This window comes from Aphidius gifuensis, linkage group LG3 (genome assembly GCF_014905175.1).
Source record: "Aphidius gifuensis isolate YNYX2018 linkage group LG3, ASM1490517v1, whole genome shotgun sequence".
NCBI classification, from domain to species: Eukaryota; Metazoa; Arthropoda; class Insecta; order Hymenoptera; family Braconidae; genus Aphidius; species Aphidius gifuensis.
Genome location: NC_057790.1, coordinates 20,669,989 through 20,693,695, shown reverse-complemented (window position 1 = coordinate 20,693,695; position 23,707 = coordinate 20,669,989). Strand labels below are relative to the sequence as shown.

At 24.0% G+C, this 23,707-nt stretch overlaps 5 protein-coding genes across 6 annotated transcripts in view; 1 reads left to right on the top strand and 4 right to left on the bottom strand.

Annotated features, from left to right (window-relative positions):
• Positions 1 to 1,031: 1,031 nt before the first annotated feature.
• On the bottom strand, positions 1,032 to 8,385 carry LOC122852677 (DENN domain-containing protein Crag). Its single transcript, XM_044152600.1, is given in 13 exon segments — positions 1,032 to 1,214; positions 1,326 to 1,498; positions 1,583 to 1,993; positions 2,064 to 2,555; positions 2,686 to 2,781; positions 2,993 to 3,217; positions 3,284 to 3,487; positions 3,584 to 3,731; positions 3,801 to 4,056; positions 4,117 to 5,471; positions 5,474 to 6,607; positions 6,673 to 7,190; positions 7,861 to 8,385. Coding segments are annotated over 12 exon segments (4,965 nt in total). The 5' UTR covers positions 7,007 to 7,190; positions 7,861 to 8,385; the 3' UTR covers positions 1,032 to 1,077.
• Positions 8,386 to 8,551: 166 nt separating this feature from the next.
• Positions 8,552 to 12,633, bottom strand: LOC122851031 (xanthine dehydrogenase/oxidase-like). The gene is made up of 15 exons (XM_044150080.1): positions 12,606 to 12,633; positions 12,440 to 12,555; positions 12,255 to 12,359; positions 12,074 to 12,166; positions 11,219 to 11,231; positions 10,852 to 11,157; positions 10,584 to 10,777; positions 10,316 to 10,474; positions 10,110 to 10,238; positions 9,885 to 10,015; positions 9,633 to 9,807; positions 9,280 to 9,354; positions 8,910 to 9,006; positions 8,722 to 8,832; positions 8,552 to 8,628 (listed from the first exon to the last, which is right to left on the bottom strand). Exons 1-15 carry the CDS (start codon positions 12,631 to 12,633, stop codon positions 8,552 to 8,554), a joined length of 1,809 nt encoding a protein of 602 aa, XP_044006015.1.
• On the bottom strand, positions 12,576 to 17,634 carry LOC122852678 (indole-3-acetaldehyde oxidase-like). Its single transcript, XM_044152601.1, has 13 exons — positions 17,533 to 17,634; positions 17,275 to 17,312; positions 16,883 to 16,935; positions 16,157 to 16,337; positions 15,729 to 15,860; positions 15,503 to 15,659; positions 14,997 to 15,201; positions 14,687 to 14,907; positions 14,136 to 14,238; positions 13,875 to 14,002; positions 13,292 to 13,414; positions 12,794 to 12,961; positions 12,576 to 12,710 (listed from the first exon to the last, which is right to left on the bottom strand). The coding sequence occupies exons 1-13, from the start codon at positions 17,545 to 17,547 to the stop codon at positions 12,690 to 12,692; spliced, it is 1,545 nt and encodes a 514-aa protein (XP_044008536.1). The 5' UTR covers positions 17,548 to 17,634; the 3' UTR covers positions 12,576 to 12,689.
• Positions 17,635 to 18,007: 373 nt separating this feature from the next.
• Positions 18,008 to 23,707, top strand: part of LOC122852683 (E3 ubiquitin-protein ligase MARCHF3-like) — a 138,150-nt gene continuing 132,450 nt past the window's right edge. Inside the window, exon 1 of the mRNA XM_044152606.1 lies at positions 18,008 to 18,123. The gene's annotated coding sequence lies outside the window, so the exon portion shown is untranslated. The remainder of the gene's footprint in view (positions 18,124 to 23,707) is intronic.
• Positions 19,146 to 22,468, bottom strand: LOC122852679 (maternal protein exuperantia). 2 transcript variants are annotated; one of them, XM_044152602.1, is made up of 5 exons: positions 22,337 to 22,468; positions 20,628 to 20,934; positions 20,262 to 20,540; positions 19,838 to 20,167; positions 19,146 to 19,761 (listed from the first exon to the last, which is right to left on the bottom strand). In XM_044152602.1, exons 2-5 carry the CDS (start codon positions 20,916 to 20,918, stop codon positions 19,462 to 19,464), a joined length of 1,200 nt encoding a protein of 399 aa, XP_044008537.1. In that variant the 5' UTR covers positions 20,919 to 20,934; positions 22,337 to 22,468; the 3' UTR covers positions 19,146 to 19,461. The 2 variants fall into 2 exon arrangements, with proteins under 2 accessions (XP_044008537.1, XP_044008538.1); XM_044152603.1 differs by lacking the exon at positions 22,337 to 22,468 and adding an exon at positions 21,456 to 21,658.

The window sequence follows — 23,707 nt, the reverse complement described above, 5'->3', positions numbered from 1 at the left end:
TGAATAAACAAACAAAATCAAGTTCATGGGAGCAAAGTGATTGTGAAGCTGCGGTTTTGCTGGCATAGCAAAGATAAGAAAATAAAAAACGAATTTAAGATTTTTATATATAAAAAAAAAATATATCTACGGCAAATATTTTTTTTAATTTTCCAAATATCTTCTTTTTTTCTTTAATATATTTAAAAAAAATAAAAACCTTGACATAATAAATAAATAATCTGGCGACTGATAAAGTTTATCAAATGTTTGACTATTGATTGACTTTTTCCCTTTTTTTTTTTTTTTTTCTTTTATCATCAGCATCATTATTCATTAAATATTCAATTATGTAACTTAAATAATTGTTTATACGTTAATTGTCTAGGTAATTTGTTTTTTTTTACACAAAATATGTATGATGTTGGAAAATTGAAATGAAAAATTACATCATAAGCCATTGTTTTAAAATTCTTGAATAATAAAATTTACGGAAGTATATAACTATTAATGTTATTTTTAAAATTTAAATAAAAGTATTATTTTAAATATCATCAATAAATTTAAAAATAAATATATTTGATAACCTTGAAGACAATCAATTCCCACTTGTGCATCAAATAACAATATCATAAACTTCAACCTCTCATTTAACTATAAAAAAATTCACATAATAACACAAAATAAGGGTAAATGAAAAAAAAAAAAAAAAACCAAAACAAAAATTTATCTGCAATAATCCAAAATATATTGTACATTTTTTTTTTTTTTCTATTTCTCTTCTTAATAATTCTTATCTTATTGCACGTAATAACTAATACCTCATTTTTGTTTTTTTTTTTTTCTTTCTTTTTTAAACTAACTTACAGTGTATTTAATTTTTTAAGCAACAATTATTATTTTATTATAATTTATATTGTTTATTAATGAAAATTATATGGCAATAATATTTAACAAAAAAATAAATATATATTTATCAACATTTAAAATGTTGTAAATATAATTATTAATTTTTTTTTTCAAAAATACTAACTCACTTGAATTAGTTAACAAATTTATTTGCCCTGCATTATTATTATTATTATTAATTAAAAATTATTATATACTCAATTGTTTAAAATATTGTCTACAATATAACGTCATTGCAGATGGTGGTGCATCAGTACAACATAATAATTTATCATCATTATCCGTTAATCCCTCCAGAGCGGTTGTATATTGACGATCAAATACACCTGTGTATATATTATAATAAATTAAAAAAATATACTTCAAATGAATATATAATGTTCTGTTTTTTTTTTGTTTATCATCTAGTTTTTGAATAATAATAATAAATATATTACCAAGATTGATATTGCCACTTCCAAGTACAGTAAAAGCCAAGAATAAAATATCACGATAAATTGAAAATGGTGCTTCTTTAACACGAACAATATTATTTCTCTCTAAGGCCACTCTTTTAATTGGTTCTGATAAACTATTATGACGAACATTTGAAATAACACTCTGCATCAATCTGTAATATAAATTATTCAACAATCAGATATCAACTAACATAAAATTACATAATAAATAGACTAAATTAATTTTTTTTACTAACGTTCTTTCTTCAATACTATTATCTTGTTGTTTCCATTGTAAATACATTGGTAAATGATTTTTATATAAATTTTCATTATCCCACATTGTACGTACACCAACTAAACATAAATTATTATGTGATTCCATAATTTTATCATTATTTAACCAAAGTTCTGGTAAATGACTACTTAAATTTATTCTTTCATAAAACCATATTAAATTCCAATAAATAATATCATGATTTTGAATAAATTGATGTTTTGTAAGACAAACATCACCTTCTGCACTCAAAACTGATTCTAATTCTTTTCTAAGTACAATGGGATTTAAATAAGGTAAAGTAATTGGCTCAGAGAGTTCTTTTGGTTGATCAAGAAGCTCAACCAGTGCACCAGTCAATGGGTCATTGATTTTATCACCCTCATCACATCTATGAATTTAAATAAAATATATAAATAAATATTCAAATAAAAAATATCAATTTAAAATTAAAAACTTACCTGTAATCAAGTATTGTTACAGTCAATGATGGAACAAATGGTTTATCACAAAATGGACAAATTGTATTTAAATTTGATTCTTCTGGTTGCCAACCAGCCATTATTTCTTCATCATAAAGTACTGTATAACAATTATGACATCTACTTGCAGTTGATAGAACAAGTTCAACAGCAACACGTTCTTCAAATTCACGTGAACCTTTTGGATACATACATTCAGTAATGTCATATAATGTATTTAATTTATCAGGAGTTAAATCACTTGAAAAATCATTTCGATCTTGTTGTGATCCATCTGTTAATGAATCAAGTGATTCATGTGATTGTCCAAGACGTTGATCACGTTCTTTTAATTTAACTGGTGTACTTGTTGCTGATATTGCTTCTTTTATTTCATCAAATTTTTTAGCAACACTTGTTGCTGCTGATTTTAAACTATTTATTCCACCAAGTATTATTTCATTTGATTTTTTACTAGTTAAACTTGAAGAGCTAAAATTATAAAATTATGTTTAATTTATTATTTTATAAAGTACTTTTTTTTTTTAATTTTTCAAAATTTTAAAAATTAAATCTCATAGCTAATTCAATAAAAGAAAAAAATTTAATTTTAAATACACACCTGATGTAATTTGAGAAACTAAGTGATTCAATAAAAACATTGGATGAAACTAAATCCTTATTTTTATTAAATGCAAGACGTCCAGTTGAATATCGTCTACATATTAACGTGCAATCAAACAAACAAAAAAATAACAAAAAAAAACAACAACAACAACAACAACGACAACAACAACACAATTCACACACAATTGAATATAAAAAAAAAAAAGAAAATTACAATAAATTAGTGTCTACTAAATTATAAATAAATAAAAAAATGCAATAACAACAAACTAATAAAAAAATTAATGATAATAATATCTCACCCAAAACTCAGCTTAAGACTTGAGCCTAGACTTGATAAGCTAGATGTGACACTGTCTTTATTTGTCCAAAGACTACTAAATTCAGTTTTATCACGTTCTTTTTCTTGATCACCAGTTTGAGCAACTGAATGAGGCATTGTTTCACTTCTTTGCAATTGACTGCTAACAGTTGGAGGAATTTCATCAACTGCCTGATGAAATGTTGCACTTCTTGGCATGACATTGCTATTTATAAAAATTAAATATTTATCAACAAAATGTCATTGTGATTTTATAAATTGATAAGTATACCTTCTAAATAAAACTGGTCCACCAGGTCTTTCACCAACAGTATTATTAACAATAGTCAGAGTACTTGTTGAGCAATTTGAATCATTTTCATCAGATGGTGATACAACTGGAGTGTCATCATTCATCAATGCACCCAATGGATCATTTTCAGTAACTGGAGTTCTTACTGGACTTTTTAATGGAGATTCAAGACAACGTGTCAATCTTTTATCAAATTATCAACGAAAAAAAAAAAAAACGAAAAATAAATAACGAAATAAAAAAAATAGTTAAGATTTTATTTACAAAAAATTTAGCTACCTTGAATCATCTGGTGAATCATCAAGTCCAGATTGTAATAAATCAAGCATTGCTGTATCTTTAACAATACTATCTTGACGTAACATTTTTGGTTTTATATCTAATAAATTAAATGTTGCTAAATCAGGAATAGATCGACCTTTTAATGCTACGAAAAAAATAGAAAAAAATAAATAATTATATTACAATTTTAATGTTAAAATTTCGAAATACTTACAATCACCACTAATGGTATCAGCATCTTGTGAATGTGTACTATCAAGACTTGATCTTGATGTAGCTAAATGTTCTAAATCAGTATTTTTAAAACGATTAATACTAAGTACTTCAGAATTTGAACTTAATCTTCGTCTTGCAATTTTTTTTCCTGCTTTTTTAAATAATGCAGCACCAACAATAACATTACGAAGTTTATTCCACATTAATTGACTTGAATTTGTCATATCAGATGGCCATGTAGCTTCAAGAACAGCCTATTTATATAAAATTATTATTATATATTTAATAAATATTAATAATTATGATTAAATTACCTTATTATAAAATCCATAGGTCAAGGCATTTGGTTGTACACCACTACGTTTCATATGAAATAATAATTTTACAGCTAATACTGGTTGACCATAAACACCACATAGTTGCATCATAGCTCTGTAACAAACCTCTTCCATTGGATCAAGTTTAAGTTTTTGCATTTTAACAAGAAGCTCATATGATTGATGAAGAATAACTGCTGGTTGATTTGATACTTGTAACATTGCTGGTAAATGAAGAAACCACAAACTGTGACATGTACTCAACATATATTTTCCCCATCTTGCTGGTAATCCTACTTGTTTACGTGCTCTTTTTTGAGCATATTCAATTTCTTGTTTTGTTCTTCTTGCCATTGGACTACCAGGTACAATACTAAATGCACTTAATGATGAATTTCTAAAATTCTTATTTTTAAGTGGTTTCATTAATTCAGTATTTAATTTAAATGTATTATAAATAATTGGCTGTTGATTTTGTTCTGGTTCTGGTGGTAATATAAATACAGTTCTTTCACTGTGTTGTGATTCATCAAGTTTTAAAAATGTAACATTTTCATCATCAATACGTTCAGTACATTCATCAAAAAATGCTAAACCAGCCATATCCATATCAGATACAAAACTACGTTCTTCAATAAATCTAATAAACATTTGTGTTCTAACAAGCATACTATAAAATTTAGCATTAGCTTTATCACGTGATCTTAAAAATGCTTGTATATTAAATAAACTTGTTGGATCAGTTGCACCAACAGTTGGTGCTTTTGTTATTGGTAATAAATATGAACGATAACCTTTTAATATTGTTGCCATAAAACGTAAAAATGAATCTTGTATTTCAAGTTCAAAACCTTGTTGTTTACGTTTTTGTTGAAATTCAATATCTGGACTAATTTCATGATTTTTTTCACGTTGTGATTTATGTTTATTTTGTAATTTAGATTTTTGTTGTTGTAATTCATTATCAAGACTAGTTGTATTATTATCATCATTTTTATCTGATGATAATTGTGTTGGTTGTATTTTAATTGAATGTAATTTATAATAAATATGTTCCAATTGATTTTTTAATAATTTTGCTGGTTTTTTAGGTAATAATTTAATATTTAAATATTTTTTATCTTCACATAATGTAATATCATTTGTATCTAAATTAACACAATTAACATCTGATGGTGGATCATATAAATCAAAAAATCTTGAATCAACACCAATTAAAAATGGTAATGGTGCATGTAATACTTCAGCAAGACCAAGTGGACAAAGTGGTACATATGGACATTGCCATTTAAATGGAAATAAAATCATTGATATTGCTTCACTAACAGCTGTTAATACATCAGCTCGAACAAATTCAGCAAATCAGGACGTAACTGAACGTGGTAATGTAATATTAATAAACAATTATCAGGACCAAGATTAAATAATAATTGACGAAAACTAGCACCAGAACGTGGTAATGCTAAATCTTCTGGTTGTGTTAATATTAATCTATCTGTTTCACTTAATTGTACAAGTATTCTTGGTCTTTGTGGACTTGGAAATGGTATATCACATAAAAAATATGATATATATTTTTCAATTGGTATTTCTTGTTCTTCACCATCAACCAAACTATGTAAAAATTCTAAAAATTTTTGAAATGTATCAAAAAATGGCCAATGTGATAATATACATATTGATTTACTAATATTTAATGATTGACTTTCTGGATCATTATATTGTAATTTTTCTAATTGTGCAGAATTTAATTTTTTTAATATACCAAATTTTTTAAATAACTTCATTTTAACTTGTGGTTTATTTTCAGTTATATTATCAGCATCAGCATCATCATCATCATTAACTTTAACACAATTAACATCATCATTATCTTCAATATTTTTTTTATTATCAATATCAATATGTTGTTTATCATCATGGTCATCATCATCATCATTTAAATTATTATTATTATCTGGTATTATTTCTTCATAAAATGTTATTGCTGAACCATATATTTTTTGTGCTGCATCATCAACTGTTAATACAAATGTTGAAAAAACTGGTTTTGGTTTACTAGCAATTTTTGGCCAACATTCAACAGTTGCACCCATTGGTAAACAAAACATAGCAACTGAATTTGGAAAACCAAATGTATTATAGTCTGTCATTGGATATTTATATAATATTGATGGTTTAAATGATATTAAATTTGTACGATTCATTGATTTTTTATAGCACAAAAAAACACTACTACCAAGCATACCTTTATTTAAATTTTTTTTAATTGTGCAAAATGCTTGTGGTGCTGTTTCACCTTTATTTGTTAATATTAAACAAATATCAGTAACAACTAATGAATTACATGGCATTTTTTCATTTGCACGACGATATGTTACAAATGTACATGCTGTTGAATTATTTATATTTGCAATATGACCATTTGGTGTTGTTTTTATCATTTGTGCATCTTTCATTATTCTTTCTTTACCATCAAATATTATACCTGTAATTTTTACAATTATATATATTACAATATTATTATTTAATTTATTTTTTAAATATACTTACCAATATCAACAAGAGGTGGTTTATCTCTACTTCTTCGATAACATATATAACATTCATTTGTTCTTATACTTCCATGATTTAAATTTGCTGGAAAACCACTAACAGTATATTCCAATAGTGTATAACCATCTGGACATGTTTCACCCAATGTTGGAAATATTATTGCTAAATCAGTTATTGGTGCTTGTATATTCATGTCCTTGAGATGTGTACCCTCTTGACACCAGTCTTCAAGTTTACTTGATGATTCATCATTACAATCTGAATCATCATTTTGTTCAGGTAAACCAGCAACTACAAAATAGTCTGCAACACGTCTTTCATCCATTGTCATGAATTTTTTTAATTATTACTATTCAATCTCAATTGTTTATAACCTTATTTATTTTTTAATTTATAATATTCACAGTATATATTTATTCGTTCACTAAACACATGGTCTAAATACACTTGTTATTGTTTTTTTTTTTTCATTTTATTTTAAAATATTAAAGAGCACTTGTGTTTATATGAGAAATCTGTAAAATAAAATATATTTTTTTTTTAATTCATGATGCATAATAGTATGACGTTTAACAATGAATAAATTATTGAATGACAAACCTGAATAGTTGGTAACCAAATAAAAAAAAATAATATAGGTATATTTTTAAATAATTAATTTAATATTATATTGAAAACTTTATTTATTTATTAAGACGTAAAAAAACATTAAGTAAATTATTATTATTGTAAAATAAAGCTGGACAATTGTGTGTATATATTAATGAGAGGCACTGTGTGGATTAAAACGTCAAAAAAACTGACAGCCAATAAATGAAATATTATCAATATCAATTAACTACTAAACGAGAGATTCAATTAACTGTTTTTTTATTTTCTTTTTTTATGTATATTATTATAAATAAGCAAGAATTGAATAGAAAGTTATTTGTGACTCAGTAAATAATCAACACAAAAAATATGAGCAAAAAAAAAAAAAAATAAAAAATATGATTAGTTCACAAGTTATAGGTTAGATGTCAAACACAATATAAATTCCACAATTAAAACTAACAAGTATTAACAATACTTTGAAATTTAATAGTATTTAAAAAAATGTTTCCTTGACTTGGTTACACAATTTATTTATTATCACTAAAAACCACACACTGTTTAAATCAACAGTAACGTTAAAAAAAATAATACATTGAAAAAACCGTATGTTTCTCTTGGACGGCCATGTTTTTCCTGAGTGACCAAAATGGTAGACGGCGCCAGAACTTTAATACATATATATAAATTAACGTTATTATTATAATTATTATTTATTATCATTTTTATTGTTTTTATTATTGTTGTATGTACTACGCAGTGTGCTTGTGTCAGGTGGGTAGTTAGTGATGTCTATTACCGCTTTAATGTTGATCATTGTTGATCATAAAAAAAATAAGTCAATGTTCATTTAATCTGTAGGTTTTCATTGTCAATCATCATGACTGTTTAAAAATCTATATCCAAGGCATGTACTAAAATTACATTAGTAAAAATTTAAATGATAATTCATCAAGTTTATATTCCGATGTATCTTTATTGCAATCATTTTATTCATCATAATTAAATCTATGAATCGCACTTTTTTTATTTTTCATATCTCATTGAACCCATTTGCTAATTCTATTATCTAATTAATTTTTTTTTTCGAAAAATTTGAATAGAAAATTCGAATTCTAACAAAAACAGTGCAAATTAGTATAACGATTTGACCCTCTCATTACCAGTTTTATTCCCATTAAATTATACACCATATATCCATATGCAGTAATTAATAATAATCAATAATTGTATATTAATTTTAGTTGTAGTATTCTTAATGTCATATATTGTATATTAATTTTAGTTATATTTTTTTTAATATCATATTGTCCTTTGTTGTGAGACTTGATAATAGAATTTTTTCGGTTGTTACTGGACCATCTGCAATGCAATAAAATAATGGATAAGTAAATGCATTCAAAAAAATTTGTAATTTATAAATTGATTGATTTATTTGGATATAAAGTAACCTACCCAAGTTATACCAAGAGTCGGTATTTTCAGCATCATCACGAGCTGAATCTAGTGCATGTCGAATTGCCAAGACAACACTGTAGCTCATGCAGAGTGGTGGTTCGCCAGTTGCTGGCAAAAATTATTTTTCAAATTTATTACAAACTTTATTATAACTATATATTTTTTTACACTAATTAATTTATTACCTTTTGAACGAAGTACACCCAAAGGGTTTGGTGCATTACGACGAAATGATACACGAAAATCGACGGGAATATCTTTTGCCCCAGGTGGTTTATAATTCTGAAAACCAACAATGTAAAATACATATATATTTTTTATTTAATCTTTCATTATCATTATGTCATAAAAATATATAAAAACTTTTAGATATTATATACATTCTATTTTTTTGTATATAAAAAAAAGTTTTTTATTATTTTTAAAATATTCTTTTAAATAATTAGAATATGCTTTTTCGAGTTATTAGTTTTTTTTTCAAAAAAGCTTATATAAAAGGCAAGCATAATAAATATAAAATCCTTATGTTATTATTTATAAACAAAATATACAAACCCAAGTACGATTGTTTGTTAAAAGACCAGTTTTTGGATCATAAATAATATCTTCCGAAGTCCAATATCCAATACCCTGAAATAAATATAAAAAAATACAGCTTTTAATAAAAAGAAAAATAAGAGAATAATAATAAATTAATAAATAAATTTCCATTGTTATTATCATTATTATTATAAAAGAAAAATAATAAGCTTTATTTTTTTTCATATGTATTATTGATTTTGCAATAATTCATAATTAATTGTAAAATAAAATAGTAAAAAAAAAAAAAAAAATTAATTAAACAATATTTGTATATTATTGATTTTAATAACTAATAATTTTTTTATTTATATTATTTTTATTATTACCATACAAAAAGCTCCCTCAACTTGGCCAAGGTCAATATCCGGATTTAAACTTGTTCCAGTGTCCTCTAATAAATCAACTCGTCTAATCAAGTGTTGGCCTGTCAATATGTCCAATTCAACTTCGGTTACAGTTGCACCATAAATTGGATAGCCTTTATGTGGATCATTGGGCAACCTGTGAATATTCAAATGTTAATTATCGAATGAAACAACTTAGTTAAAAGTATCTATCTATCAATAAAAATTACATACATGCATTTTGCTGATAAATCAATATTTTCTTCATAAGCTGCAAATATTAATTCTTTCCACGTTGGATTATTTAATTTTTCTCTAATTGGTGTTAATCTTGATAGTATTTCTTTACATGCAATCATTGTTGCCTTATGTAAAAATAAAAATATAAATAGATAAATTTAATACTTGCCAATTAAGCTATTAAAAATAATTAATTAATTGAATAATAAAAAAAATTACATGGCAAGATGATTCTGAAGTGATTGATCCACCAGTAACAGAATTATTTGGAGATGTCATATTATTTGTTGGCTTGACATTGACCATGTCAAGATCAATACCAAGTGTATATGCTGCAACCTGAGCAACCTGTAATATTTTTTAAAAATTATAATATCAAAGTAATCATAAAATTTTATATTATAAATTGTTATTATTTTATATACCTTGGTATGTATACCTTGACCACATTCGATTCCTCCATGTGTAATTGAAACAGTACCATCACGTGCATATATTGAGACAAAAGCATTAAATTGTCCCCAAAGTCCAAGTGGATACTTCATTGGTATCAATGAAATACCACGTTTTTTCCATCTATTATTCTGAAAAATTTTATTTTTTTATTACGTTCATAAATCAATATAAAATTTGAAGCTATCAAACATTATATCAAAACAAAAAAACAACAACAAGCACATTGTTTTATCTTACATTGTTGAAAAGTTTAATATCATGTAGACGAGTTTCATAGTTTGATGATACTTTTAGATCTGCTATCATCGTACTTAGTGCTTCTTTGTCTATTGAATTCATGTTGTTGAGACGTACTTCAACTGGATCAATTTTAACAATACGCGATATATGATCCATTATATTTTCAATCATAGCGATACCCTCAGTTGAACCTACAAAGTTTCACGTATAAATTTATTTTTTATTATAGTAAAAAATAAAATATTATTTAACAATAATAATTTACCTGGTGCACGAGCAAATGTGTTTGGTGGAATATCAGTTTTCGTTTGATAACCAATACAATTCCATGTATCATTATTGTAACATGAATAATAATGCATAATTGTACCATCAGAAACACCATCATTCCATGTTGCACCACCATTATGCCAATTTTTAGCATTTAAATATTGTATTATACCATTTGAATCAACTCCAACATTATATTCTTGTTTTGCAGAAAATCTTTTTCCTATACACATCATATTACTCTCTATCGACATAATAAAACGTGTTGGTCGATTTAATATATAACAAGCAAGTGCACATGCTGTAGAAATATGAATATTACGTGTAATCTTTGCTCCATATCCTCCCCCTAATCTTCGTACATAAATGTTGATTCTGTAATGATGAAATAAAATCAATATATTGATTGATAATAATTGCTTGTTAAGAGTATTTTGGTAATAGTTGTCGTTGTACTTGTAATACACACCAGATGGTACAAAATGACATGGAAAATTATCAACTAAATTTTGCCAATATGTATATTTATTCGTAAATTTTTATCTCATTAATATTTCTTGTATAAAATCAAAATAGTAATTAAAGATTTTATAATAAATATCAAATAAATTAAATAACAATTGAACTTTAAATTGTTATTATTATTATTAGCTGTAATATCAAAATTTTATTATAAAATGTACATGGTCAAGTTTCAAATTTCATGCAAATGAGTGATTAATATTGTGGTTATTAATATGTATGTTAAATATAGTTTGCTGTATGGTTAATGTTGCTTTTGGCTATATTTATGTTTATTGTTTGTTGAAAACAATGTAATATATACCTGTTGTTTAGAATTCCAAGACAGCTTGCTATCGAAACTTGCGTGAGGTCTACCCACTGAGACGCCGGATATACGTCCATTCCATCCTCTGTTGGAATGCAAACACAACACTGTGTTTCCATTGTATAATGATACTGGCTGCCACATTCAAATTCACCCTTGATAACTTGTTGTACATTATTACCTGATTTAATTTTATAATTAATTATTGAAAATCAATGAAATTTAATTTTTTTTTCCTTTTTTTTCGATTACATTTATCATATTTACCTTGTTTTTTTGATGGAAAATTTGCTGCTTCTATTATTCTACTTTTATCACCCGATTCAATGACATCTTTTATGCTTATTATTGGTTTTTTTTTTAGTACATCTGAATATTTTACAATTACTTTTTTAACAGCTTCATTTGCAAGTTCATGTGTTTCTGCTACAATAATTCCAATTGGTTGGCCAGCATATTCAATATCTTTTTCAGCAAATAGCTTAAAAAAAAAAAAACAAAGAAACATAAAAATAAATAAGTAAAAGTACATTTATTTAATGTAAAAAAAAGTTTTTAAATTTCCTTACCTTTTCATCATAGTTCATCAACATTTCTTTATTTTTTGAATCAATTGCAAGATTTTTACCCGGTACATCTTTTGCAGTTAAAAAAGCAATGACTCCTTTCATTTCCTGTTGATACAATAAATTTATTTATTCATCATAAATAATATATATAAAATTCAATTAAATTAAATATTGTTTATACGAACCAGTGCATTTTTTGCATCAATATTATCAATTTTACCATTTGCATATTCAGTATATACAAAAGCACAAAAAACTTCATTTGGTTGTGATGGTAAATCATTGACATATTGTGCTTCACCTGATGTTTGATAAATTGATTCAATTTTTGGAAGAGGTTTGTTAACTGGCCAAATATTTTTATCTGTATCATAATCATGTTTTCCAGATGATATATCACGTTCCAATAAATAACCACCACTACGATATTTTTCATCAAATAAATTTGGTTTTAAACTGAGAACAAACTTTAATTTAAAATAAATCATTATTATTATTATTTAATTTATTGATTTTATTTTGTGGGTAGTTTGGTTTACCTTGTAAAATAATCCTTCTGCTAGAGTCATTCTGAATTTGGGTGAATAATCTGGTAAAATATGATCAGGTTTCAATTCAGAATCAAGCACTTTTATTGCTTCTTTAAATACATTTTCATCAAATATACATTTGCCAGTTAAAAAAATTTCAGTTGCCAATGCATGTTGCTGAAAAAAGTTAAAAAACAATAAAAATAAAATTACTAATGCTTTTAAGCAATTTTATTGTTTCGCTCATAGTGGACCAGGTGTACCGAGGTTTTATCTTCAAACGATAAAATTCACTATTTTTTTTTATTTTAGCAATATAAATTTAAACATATATACGTTTGTATTTCACTCTGTATTTTATTAATATTTTTCAAATGTACACAACAAACAGATATGATATTAAAATACAGCAAAAAACGAGAGGTCAAAAAAAAAAAATACGTTTAAATTTAAATTAAAAATTATATTCAATTGAAATTTTGCTACTCATCGTGTGTATATACTTACGAAGTCATGTTTAATACCGCCGAATATTAAATTTGGTCGCTCCAGTAGTACACCTTCGTTATTTAATTTAACAAGAAATCCAGCATTTACATGGGCATGAGCATTTTGTGATCTTGGCATTATCTAAATATATTTTAAATAAATTATAATTTTTTATTTTTAAAATTATAGTTTAAAGATTGTGTGAATTTCCTTCTTAAATGCAAAAAAAGCTAAATAAAATTATTAAAATAAATAAATAGCAAGAGGCAGTATGTAAAAAGCAATAGGGTTTTAAATACTTTACTTTAAAAAAAATCAATAAATAATTACCATAAATTTTTAAACAATAGCATTAGCTTGTTTATTAAAAAAATATTATATTAAAATTAATTATTATTGTGAATATTAATTATATATGTTGATGGAAATTAATTTATTGTTTTGAGATATTGTGGATTTAGCAATAAAAATTAAATCGTTAATAGAGGTAATTACTGTCGCCATATAGACACTGATTTGTGGTCATCTGTTATACCAAGCTTTGCATTTACCATATACGCATAGCTATAATTACATTAATCTTGTCTATCCTATAACTTACCTTGTAAGATCTATATTCATGCTCAGATTTTAATGCCGGTATGACAATGCTGTATATTATTTTATGTTTCATATTAATTTTTAAAAAATCAATTAAATTAAAAGTATTTTTTTCCAACGGTGAATTTACTGTTTTAATTAAAAATAATAATAAAAAAAAAATAAAATAAAGTATAATTATATTTTAGAATAATCAAAGAATAAAAGAAAAAAAAAAAAAAATAGAGGATAATAAGAGTAGAAAAAAAATAAAAAATTTTACGGATATGTAGCTCTGCCCCAGCGGTTTCTAGCATCAGAAACAGATCCGACGGGAACTCGTGGTGTTTGTGCTTTATCATCAGATTTCCAGCCAAAGTCCCAATCTAAAATTGACCAACCACAATGTGAGCTAGTTTACATTTATTTCGTTAACAACTTTACCATTATTTTATATATGTCAAACAAATGTGTAACACGATATTGTGTATTTAATAATATTTTTCATAAATTTTATTTCAACAAAATGAATATCAAAGAATATATATAAATAGTTTTTCCTTCTGTTAACAAACAATTTTTTTATAATTGAATTTTTATGAAAATAAGTATTTATTCATGTATTAAAATATGAAAATTAATTTTTAAAATGTAAAAAACATATTTAATAAAAATATTAATATAAAAACAAGCTAAAAAAATTCAATAATAATTTTACTAAAGTTAAACAAAAAAAGTTTTAATTAATTTTTATGATTTATTTTTGAGCTTGCAAAATGGTTGAATTAAAAAATATTAAATAATAAATGATATAAACATTTTAAATGTACTCACATTACGAACAGGTACACTTGCAATGAGGTCAACATGATTGGCCATATGTTGAAGATGTTGAAAGCCTTGATCCTTTGAAAATTTTATAAAAGTCTTTTTGGCAATTGTCAGTGTGACATTACCACCAAGAGTCAAACTTGAATTGGTTTTTTTAATATTATGTAAATCATTTATGTCATTGATGTCAATATACATATTTGGTTTTTCTATTCGATAAACACCTGTAAATATATCAAGACATTGTTACTATATTTTTTGATAGATAAAAGAAAAGATTTTCATTATTTAAATAATATTTGTGTTTATATACCATGTGCAGTATTTCCTCCATTTAAAATATAACTCAAGTTTTTATTTTCATTAAAAATTGAAAATAATTCATTAATACTCGTTGTTTTGTAGAATTTAGTATTACCAAACTTCATGTTAATACTTTTTTTATGTGATTTAAGCTTTTTGCATTTATTATTACAAGCTTTGTCAGTCTTTGGACATTTTTTAAGCTCGTACAGTTCCTGTTGAAATAAACTTTGAAAATGCAATCGATGACAACATGATAAATAATTAATATTTCGATAGGATTAAAATTTTTTTAAAATCATTTTATATATATTTATCATCTTGAAATAAGAGTAATTAATAAAATAATCTATTTCAATGTAGAAAATTTTACCTTTTTCTTTGGTAAATTTAATCGGATTTATATTTTCTTTCATTACCAATGCAGTGAATATTTTAATCCACTTTAATAATATTTTATAGATATATATAAAATTTACTCTGACATCAAGTAAATAATATGATGAAGAAAATTACCTCAATATCTTGAATTTTTTTAGCAAGATCAGGCTCAGCATCAATTGCAAGACCTTTAAATCCATCCAATATTGAACGATAACCAGTACAACGACATATATTACCACCAAATGAATTTTCTACTTCTTTCATTGTTAAATTGTTTTTCTGGAACAGACTATTTATTAAATTTAATTTTTTATTTCTTTTTTTCAATAATTAATAATAATTTTAAAGTTTAACAAACCTGTACATATTCATAACCATACCAGGTGAACAAAATCCACACTGTGATCCATTCATTTCAGCAAGTACAGCTTGAATTTTGTGGTAACCTTTTTTTTTATTTCCCAAGCCTTCAATCGTTGTGATTTTCCATCTGTTTTTTTTTTTTTTTTAAATTAAAAAATAAATGAAAGAAAATAAAGCAAAGATAAAAAAAAAAATAATAAAATACAACGTGAGAAAAATTATAATGAATCAAAGAATTAAATAAAATTGAAAATTAAAGTTGGCAAATTAAAAGTGTAAATTTAATTGATCGTAAATGTTCAGTACTCAATTAACTTGCCAAAGTTTTGGTCAATTATTTCCTTGAGTAAATTTCGGTAAGGAAAATTATTTTAAAATGTATTAAGGAAAATTGTATTGTCATTTTAGTGACAAGATCTTTACCCATTGCAAATAATAACAGGTACAAGACATGAGTTAACCGCCAAAATTTCATCGTTAATATTTGCTGTAATAATACATGCACCACATCCACCCTCATGGCACATTGCTTTTGTACCACGTAAATTCGCGTGATCACGTATGAATACATTGAGTGATGTTTGTGGTGTTAAATTATCGTCAACTGAAATTTAAAAAAAAACAAAATAAATTAATTTGTTTTGTTGATTTAAATATAATTTTTTAAATTCTACATGTTAATTTATTGTCAAGTAATTTTTTTTAATTAAATAATTTATTTTAATTATAATAATAGAAATAAATTCAATTTAAAGTTAGATAATTCAATTAGTACATCATCAAATAAAAATAAAAAAAATGTAATTATATTTTTTTTCAACTATTATCTTATCGATAAATAGATATAAATGATCCTCGTAATGTATTTTATTTGTTGTAATAAGATATATTGTACTAATGAATCAAAAAATAAAAATTCAACAACAAATTGATGAGTAATTTAATACTACATTTTTTTTTTTCTTTGCCAATGTAGTCTTTACTCACGTAACTCGTTATCTCATGAATTTCACACAGAGTAATAACTACATGAACATTTATTACGTGCATCAAAAATGCAATATCATTTTTATGCTTTAATATTATCTTGTATTTTTTTTAATTCAATTATTAGCTTTTTTTTTTTGTTAAATATTTTTAATAACTCACCTTTATAAACCACATCGTTGATAGTAAATTCAATTGTATTTTTACTTGGATCACTGTAAAAAATAATAATTATTAAAAATTAATGAACATTTTAAAAGTTTATACTTTGTTTTTTTATCTTAAATGTATCATTTTTATTTTATTGTTGATTAAAAAATTTTTTAAATGAAATAAACAAAAGTAAAACATGTTTTATTGAGTTTTATAATATTTTTTTTATGTTTTGATATGTGTTAGTTAGTGGTTCAAATGTTTGTTATATTTTGGTGGTTTAATGTTGATAAATCAAGCAAATTATACTGGTATTTTAGTTGAACTATGAATTGTTAGAAATATGAGAGATATTAATGTATACGAATTGGTATTAACTGTAAATGAAATTGTTTACTCACTGAGAATCTTGATTTCTATGATGATCCATTTTTAATTTCTGAAATAATATTAATTATTAATAAATAAATAATAACTGTAAATTTATATGCACTAAGAATATTTATAAATAATTTATTTGCAATTTAAAAACAGCTTCAACAAATAAATAAAACAGTTTGTTGTATTATTAAAATTCACAAAAAAATAAACACCCAACAAGCAAAAAAAAAACGCAGGATACTTTTTTTTTTTTAGAGATTAAATTGAATTTTATTTACACAGTTATATGACATAGTTATGAGACAAGTATGAAGTTGAATAAAGAAGTGCTGTAACTAAGTCTGTCGACATGATACAAAATGACACAAAACAAGTTCAAGACATAATAATAACAAGTCCCTTCCACACGGCCTTGTCGTTTTTTTACTTTTTTTTTTTTTTTTTTTTACTTGTATCTGGTTTATCAACTTTTTTTATTTGTTTACATTTTTTTTATTTTCTTTTTTAATGTCATATTTAGGAAAGACATTGTTTTTTATGCCAAATCATGATAATGATTATTTAGAATTAATTAATAATTATAATTTGTATGATTGGTGATATTATTTTTATAAGTTTTAATTTTTTATTCAGCCCAATGAAAACTTGGCTAAATATTTCCGCCATTTTAAAATTGCCAATTGTGTTGTACCAAAGTGAACGCAAAATTAAGTGAGGCGCCACATGTTTTTTTGCACTTAATCCGCTCGGTATGAAAAAGTTCGGCGCGGCGCGAGTAAAATTAAAAATAATAATATCGTGTGTTTATTTTGATTACGTAATTGATTGTTATATGTGATAATGAAGAGGAAGACGTCCCCGCTTAAATGGTAATAAAAATTTAATTGATAACTTAATAATTTAATTATAATTTTGCAACAAAAAATTGGCTAAAAAAATTTGCCAATTTTTTAACATCTGCCATTTTGATTATTGCTCCAATTTATAATTTGTTTTTTTATTCTATTTTTTTTTTTTTTTTTCTGTTAATTGGATATATTATTTTAACAATCAAATGGCGTAGTTATTTTTTATAAATAATTATTTAATAAATTAAATGTAATTTAAACAAAAATTGACTAAAAAAATTTACCAATATTTTTTTGAACATTTGCTATTTTTTATATTACTCCAACTTTTGGTTTTTTTTTATTCTATTTTTTTTTTTTTTTTCTCAAATGGATATATTATTTTAACAATCAAATGGCGTAGTTTTTTATATAAATAATTATTTAATAAATTAATCATAATTTAAGAAAAAAAAATTTACCAATTTTTTTTTTTTTTTTGAGCATCTGCCATATTGATTATTGCTCCAACTAATTTTTTTTTTTATTCTATTTATTTTTTTTTTTTAATTGGATTTATTTTAACAATCGAATGACGTACTTGTTTATTTAGATAAATAAATAATTATTTATTTAATGTTTATATCACTCGCTGATAAAACTATTTTTTTTTTTTTTTTTTTCCATGGAGATGATAAAATTAGTTTTTTTTTTAAAATTTTTTTATCACAGATTGTAAATATTTTCACAACTAAAAAAATAAAAAAAACGTTATCAATTTGATTTTCTTTGTTAAAAGCGTCGTTTATGATTGACAACAACCAGTTATCTCTTGAAAATATGAATTTTTTTTATAAATGTCTCTGATTGTCGAGTACACCTAGAGCTGTGTTTGATAACGTTCATTTTTTTTTTTGTTTTATTTTTTATTATTACTGTACCTATATGCAAAAATACAAGTTTATAAATAAATAAAAAAAAAACAATTCCATGTTTTTTTTATTTATAGAGAGATAACAAAAAAGCGTAAGGTTATTTAGAATGATAGTGATAAAATCAATTGATTAGAATTTAACTGATATTTTTATTTAATTTTTAGTTTAACAACAATATTTTTTATGCCAGCATATTTATTTTTTTACTTATTGATTTATCACTCAAGCTAACTGATTTTAATTTTGGATAAATCAAAATAAATTTAACAAACAAAAATAATAACGTAAGGCAAAAAACATTTTCTATTTTTTTAAATTAGAAAAATAATATAGAATTAATAAATTTTTTTTCACTGTTAGCTGATCAAATTTTAAAGAAGAAGAATTATTACTTAATTGAAAAAAAGAAATGTCATCTTGATGATGAATATTAATTTTTTCTTATTTAAATAATTTCTTGTTTACCAGTATCAATTGACATCTTGTTTCCACTTTCTTTTGGCGAATCAACAATTGCCAAACCTGACATTTTCTTAAGTATTTTTTCCAATGCTTCATCATTTTTTTTATCTTTCTTTGTAATCTCACTTGTTAATGTCTCAATTGCACCTTTTAATTTTTCACTCGTAAAATATATCTCAATAATTTTCGATATATTATTTATTTTTTCTTCATCATGTCCAAGTAAATTTTTTTCAATCAATTCTCGAACTCCTTTTACTTGTCCATTGTCATTCCATGCTTTCTAAAAATACCAAAACAACAAAACAAATATAACTAGATAAATATTTAATTATTAAAATATATAAATTTTTTTTTACCTGTAATAATTGATAATCAATTTTTGACTCTGCAAGTAAACGACGAAGTGGTGTTATATTTCGACGTTCACGTCGTGTTGTATTTTCATTGATGAAAATTGGCTTCAAACTAAATTGACGATCCAAAATTACTTTGAGACTTTCAAATGAATTTTTTTCATTATCAATTGGTTGAATAAATTCACTGATAAATTTAAATATTCTCTTTTTTGTTTTACCAACATCATTACCAATAATTTCTGATTGACAAATTACTTCTCCATTTGATAAATGATGAAGAATACGATACGACATACTTGCACGTACATCAGCACTGCTTGTATCTTTTTTCTGATACAAAAATAAAATTAATAACATAAATATTATTAAACACTAACAACAAATAAACAAATTTCATTATTTTGATTATTTTTTTTTTTTTTACCTCATTGAGAAGAACACGTGACAATATACGAACTGAATAATAACGAATGGTATTGTCACATTTAGCTTTGGTAATATCAAATCCATTAGCAAAACCCTTGACAATGTGACAAAATTCATCAAGAAGATTGTATTTTGTCAATGTATTCATCAAAATTGCAGGATTAATTTTTCTTGCTTCATGATGAATAAGAATTATTCCATCTGATTCACCCTTGACTTTTACCAACCATGTGAGGAAATCTTTTAATGCTAATATTGTACTCTTTGTTTTTAATATCTGGAATAATTATATTTACATTTATTTAAGACTTGAAATATGTAAAATATTATTTAGATAATAGATTAGTTTGTTTGTTGTTTTTACCTGATGAGTTTTTACATTTTTTAACATACGATAATATCCTTTTGTGATGACTTTGAGATTGTGTCGTTTGGTAGCTGGATAATTCATATAATTAAAAGGCAAAATGTATTGTTGAAATGTTGTACTTGGTGTATATCCAGCAATATGACAAATTTCATCATACAATCTTTTACCACTTGTGTCCATGTCCCAGGCAACAATTTCATAATTACCTGGTGCAAGTTTCTCCATTTTTGATGCATTTATGTTGATTGTTTCATCAACATCATCATTGATAATTGAAGATACCATTATTTAAATTTATATTCTGTAAATAAAATTAAAAACAAATATTAATCAAAATAAAGTTGGAAATTTTTATGCAAGAGATAAGACAAAATTGTTTGACCCATCATAAACAAGCCCCTGAGCTAAATAAAATAATAAAAATAATAATGCATTTCAACAAAATACAATACAATACTCAAGTGTTGTTGACGATATTAAAAATAAAAATAAATGAAAAAAAAAAACAAACCGAGAGATACTGAAAATGTCGAGGTTATTTACATTTTAAAACTAAAAATGAAAAAAAATAATAATTCAAAAATATTATCAGTCTCGAAAGTTCAGTGACATTTTTTATTTTTTTCTTTTCTTTTTATGATGATGATGATGATGATGATGTTATCAAATCACATTTAGCAAATTTGATTTATTATTATATTTTTATTATTTTTTCTTCTCAAACGTATAATAATAATAAATACACATGTGGCTACATTTAATTTAAAAGTAGGCCGATATCACCCCAAGTAATACCACAAATTTTCACTTCATGCAACTTACCAAAATTGATCTCCAGGGTGTCGTGACTCGTCGAACACAAGTTGATAAGTACGCTTTATTTGTCTCGTAACTTTGATAGCAAACAAATGTAGTTTGATAAAGAAAAAATAAAAATTAAATTATAACCAGGGACACGATAACAAAGGATTTACGTATCACAGCAGCAAGATGTTGGCAGCGTGTGGCACCAACCGACAAAGCAACTAAGCAAGACAAAGCAAGGGAAAAAAAAAATAAAAATACTATACTAACATTCGTGAATATTTTGACTCAAAATTACCTATTGGTCAATTTCTCATTGGCTCGTTGATAACTTTATTTAAATTATTATTATTATTTTTTTTTTTTTTTGTAAAATATAACACGGCTTCTCTGAAAATCGTGATAATTTTTATTTGTTAATAACAATTTGATTTATTTTTGTTGAATTGTTGAGATTGTAAATATTTAAAAGCTTGTATTTGCAATTTTAATTATTTTCAAGTTTATGATACAGAAAGTAGATGGCACTACTAAAAATATATATATTTGGCGGATATTTTTTCTTTTTTAAAAACGATGAAAATTTTCATTGAGAAAAGTGTTGATTATTTTATTATTTTTAGAATACGTGATTAATATTATAAATATTAGGGATAAAATTATCTTCGTTTAATAGTAATACTGATTATTTGTGTTGGATATTGCATTAAAAAGCCATTACCTATTACATGTTGTTAAAGCATTTATGAAGCTTTTACAAAAAGCCATTAACATGCTGCGGTCATTTTCCAACCACATTTGTTAATAAAATTTTTTATTTTATTTTTTAAACAAAATTATCAATTAATTTTATTTAAAATTTTTCATATTTAGTTATGTATTATTATTAATTTTTTTACCTTGAATCTTGATAAGATTTTTCTTGAGTTTTTTTATTACTTTGTGTATTTGAAAAATAAAACGAGTATTATTTTCTTGACACAAATTCACTTCTAGCTTTTGAAACTGACGTATTTTTTTCTCTAAGCACTAAAAAAAAAACAATCTGGCAGTCAAAGACTTGGTATTTCTTTTATTTTATTACAAACAAGATGTTTGTTTGTTTTTATATAAATTTTCATTTCTATTTATTTAATCAAGGGTCAAATAAAAAAATGATTCAATTGTTTTAACAAAATTCTACATTGAAAATTAGCAAAATGGCAATTATAAATATTAAAAATAATTTATTTTACATTGCTATATCATTTTTTAAATCCCCTACTTATTAATAATATAGTAAAAAAATTATTAAATTAAATTCAGTATGTACTTTTGAAATTTTAATTCATTCAAAAAACTTGAGTATGCACATTGAGTGAATAATATTTGAATACTTATATGCGTATTTAATGAGAGAACTTTTATAATTTTACATGCGTATGAAAATTAATACATAACTATATATAGATATATAATAGATCACAAAGTATTTTGTTAGTATAAAAAATATAGCTGTTAATGGAGATAATAATTATAATCAATGCTCATTAATTATTTATCGAAAAAGCACAGCTCATATTTTCTCTATCAAAAAAAGAAATAAACATTTTATTATTTGATATATTCACTCATCAGAATCCCATTGAGTTTTAACATTTGATTTATTTTGAAAGAACTGTTTATTTAACTGTCATCAAATATAAATTTAATTAAATATCAAATTTAATTTCATAATATATTTAATCCGCAATCTCATTCAAATATCATCTTTTTTTTTTTTTTTTTTTTTTTATAGAAATTAATATTATTGTGTATCACAAACGTTTTATAAAATGAATTTTGTTTTTGGCTTTTTTGTTTTAAATCAAATGATAAAGAACACGTATGTCAAATGATATTTTATTATTAAAAATTATTATTCCTCTCGGTAGTTTTTAAATCTGACAGAATGTTATTTATCAAAAATATATAATTAAAAAACAAAATTACAGTCAATATTATTATGTTAGTAGATTTTATTTTTATATAATATTTTTTTTTATTATATAAATTTTCAACAAGGCTCTCTGTACTACTTAACATTAGACAGTTTTCATAATATCCTCTCATATACATGAAAAGCCCTAGAATCTGCTCATGAATTTTTTCAAAGTACATATATAAAACCTACAATAAATTTCTGTGAGTTGAAAAAAAATATCTTCTTAATTTATTCTGTCCTTTTTTTTTTTATTTTAAATAACTTCTTAAAAGAATATTTTTCAATTTTATTTACCACACACACAAAA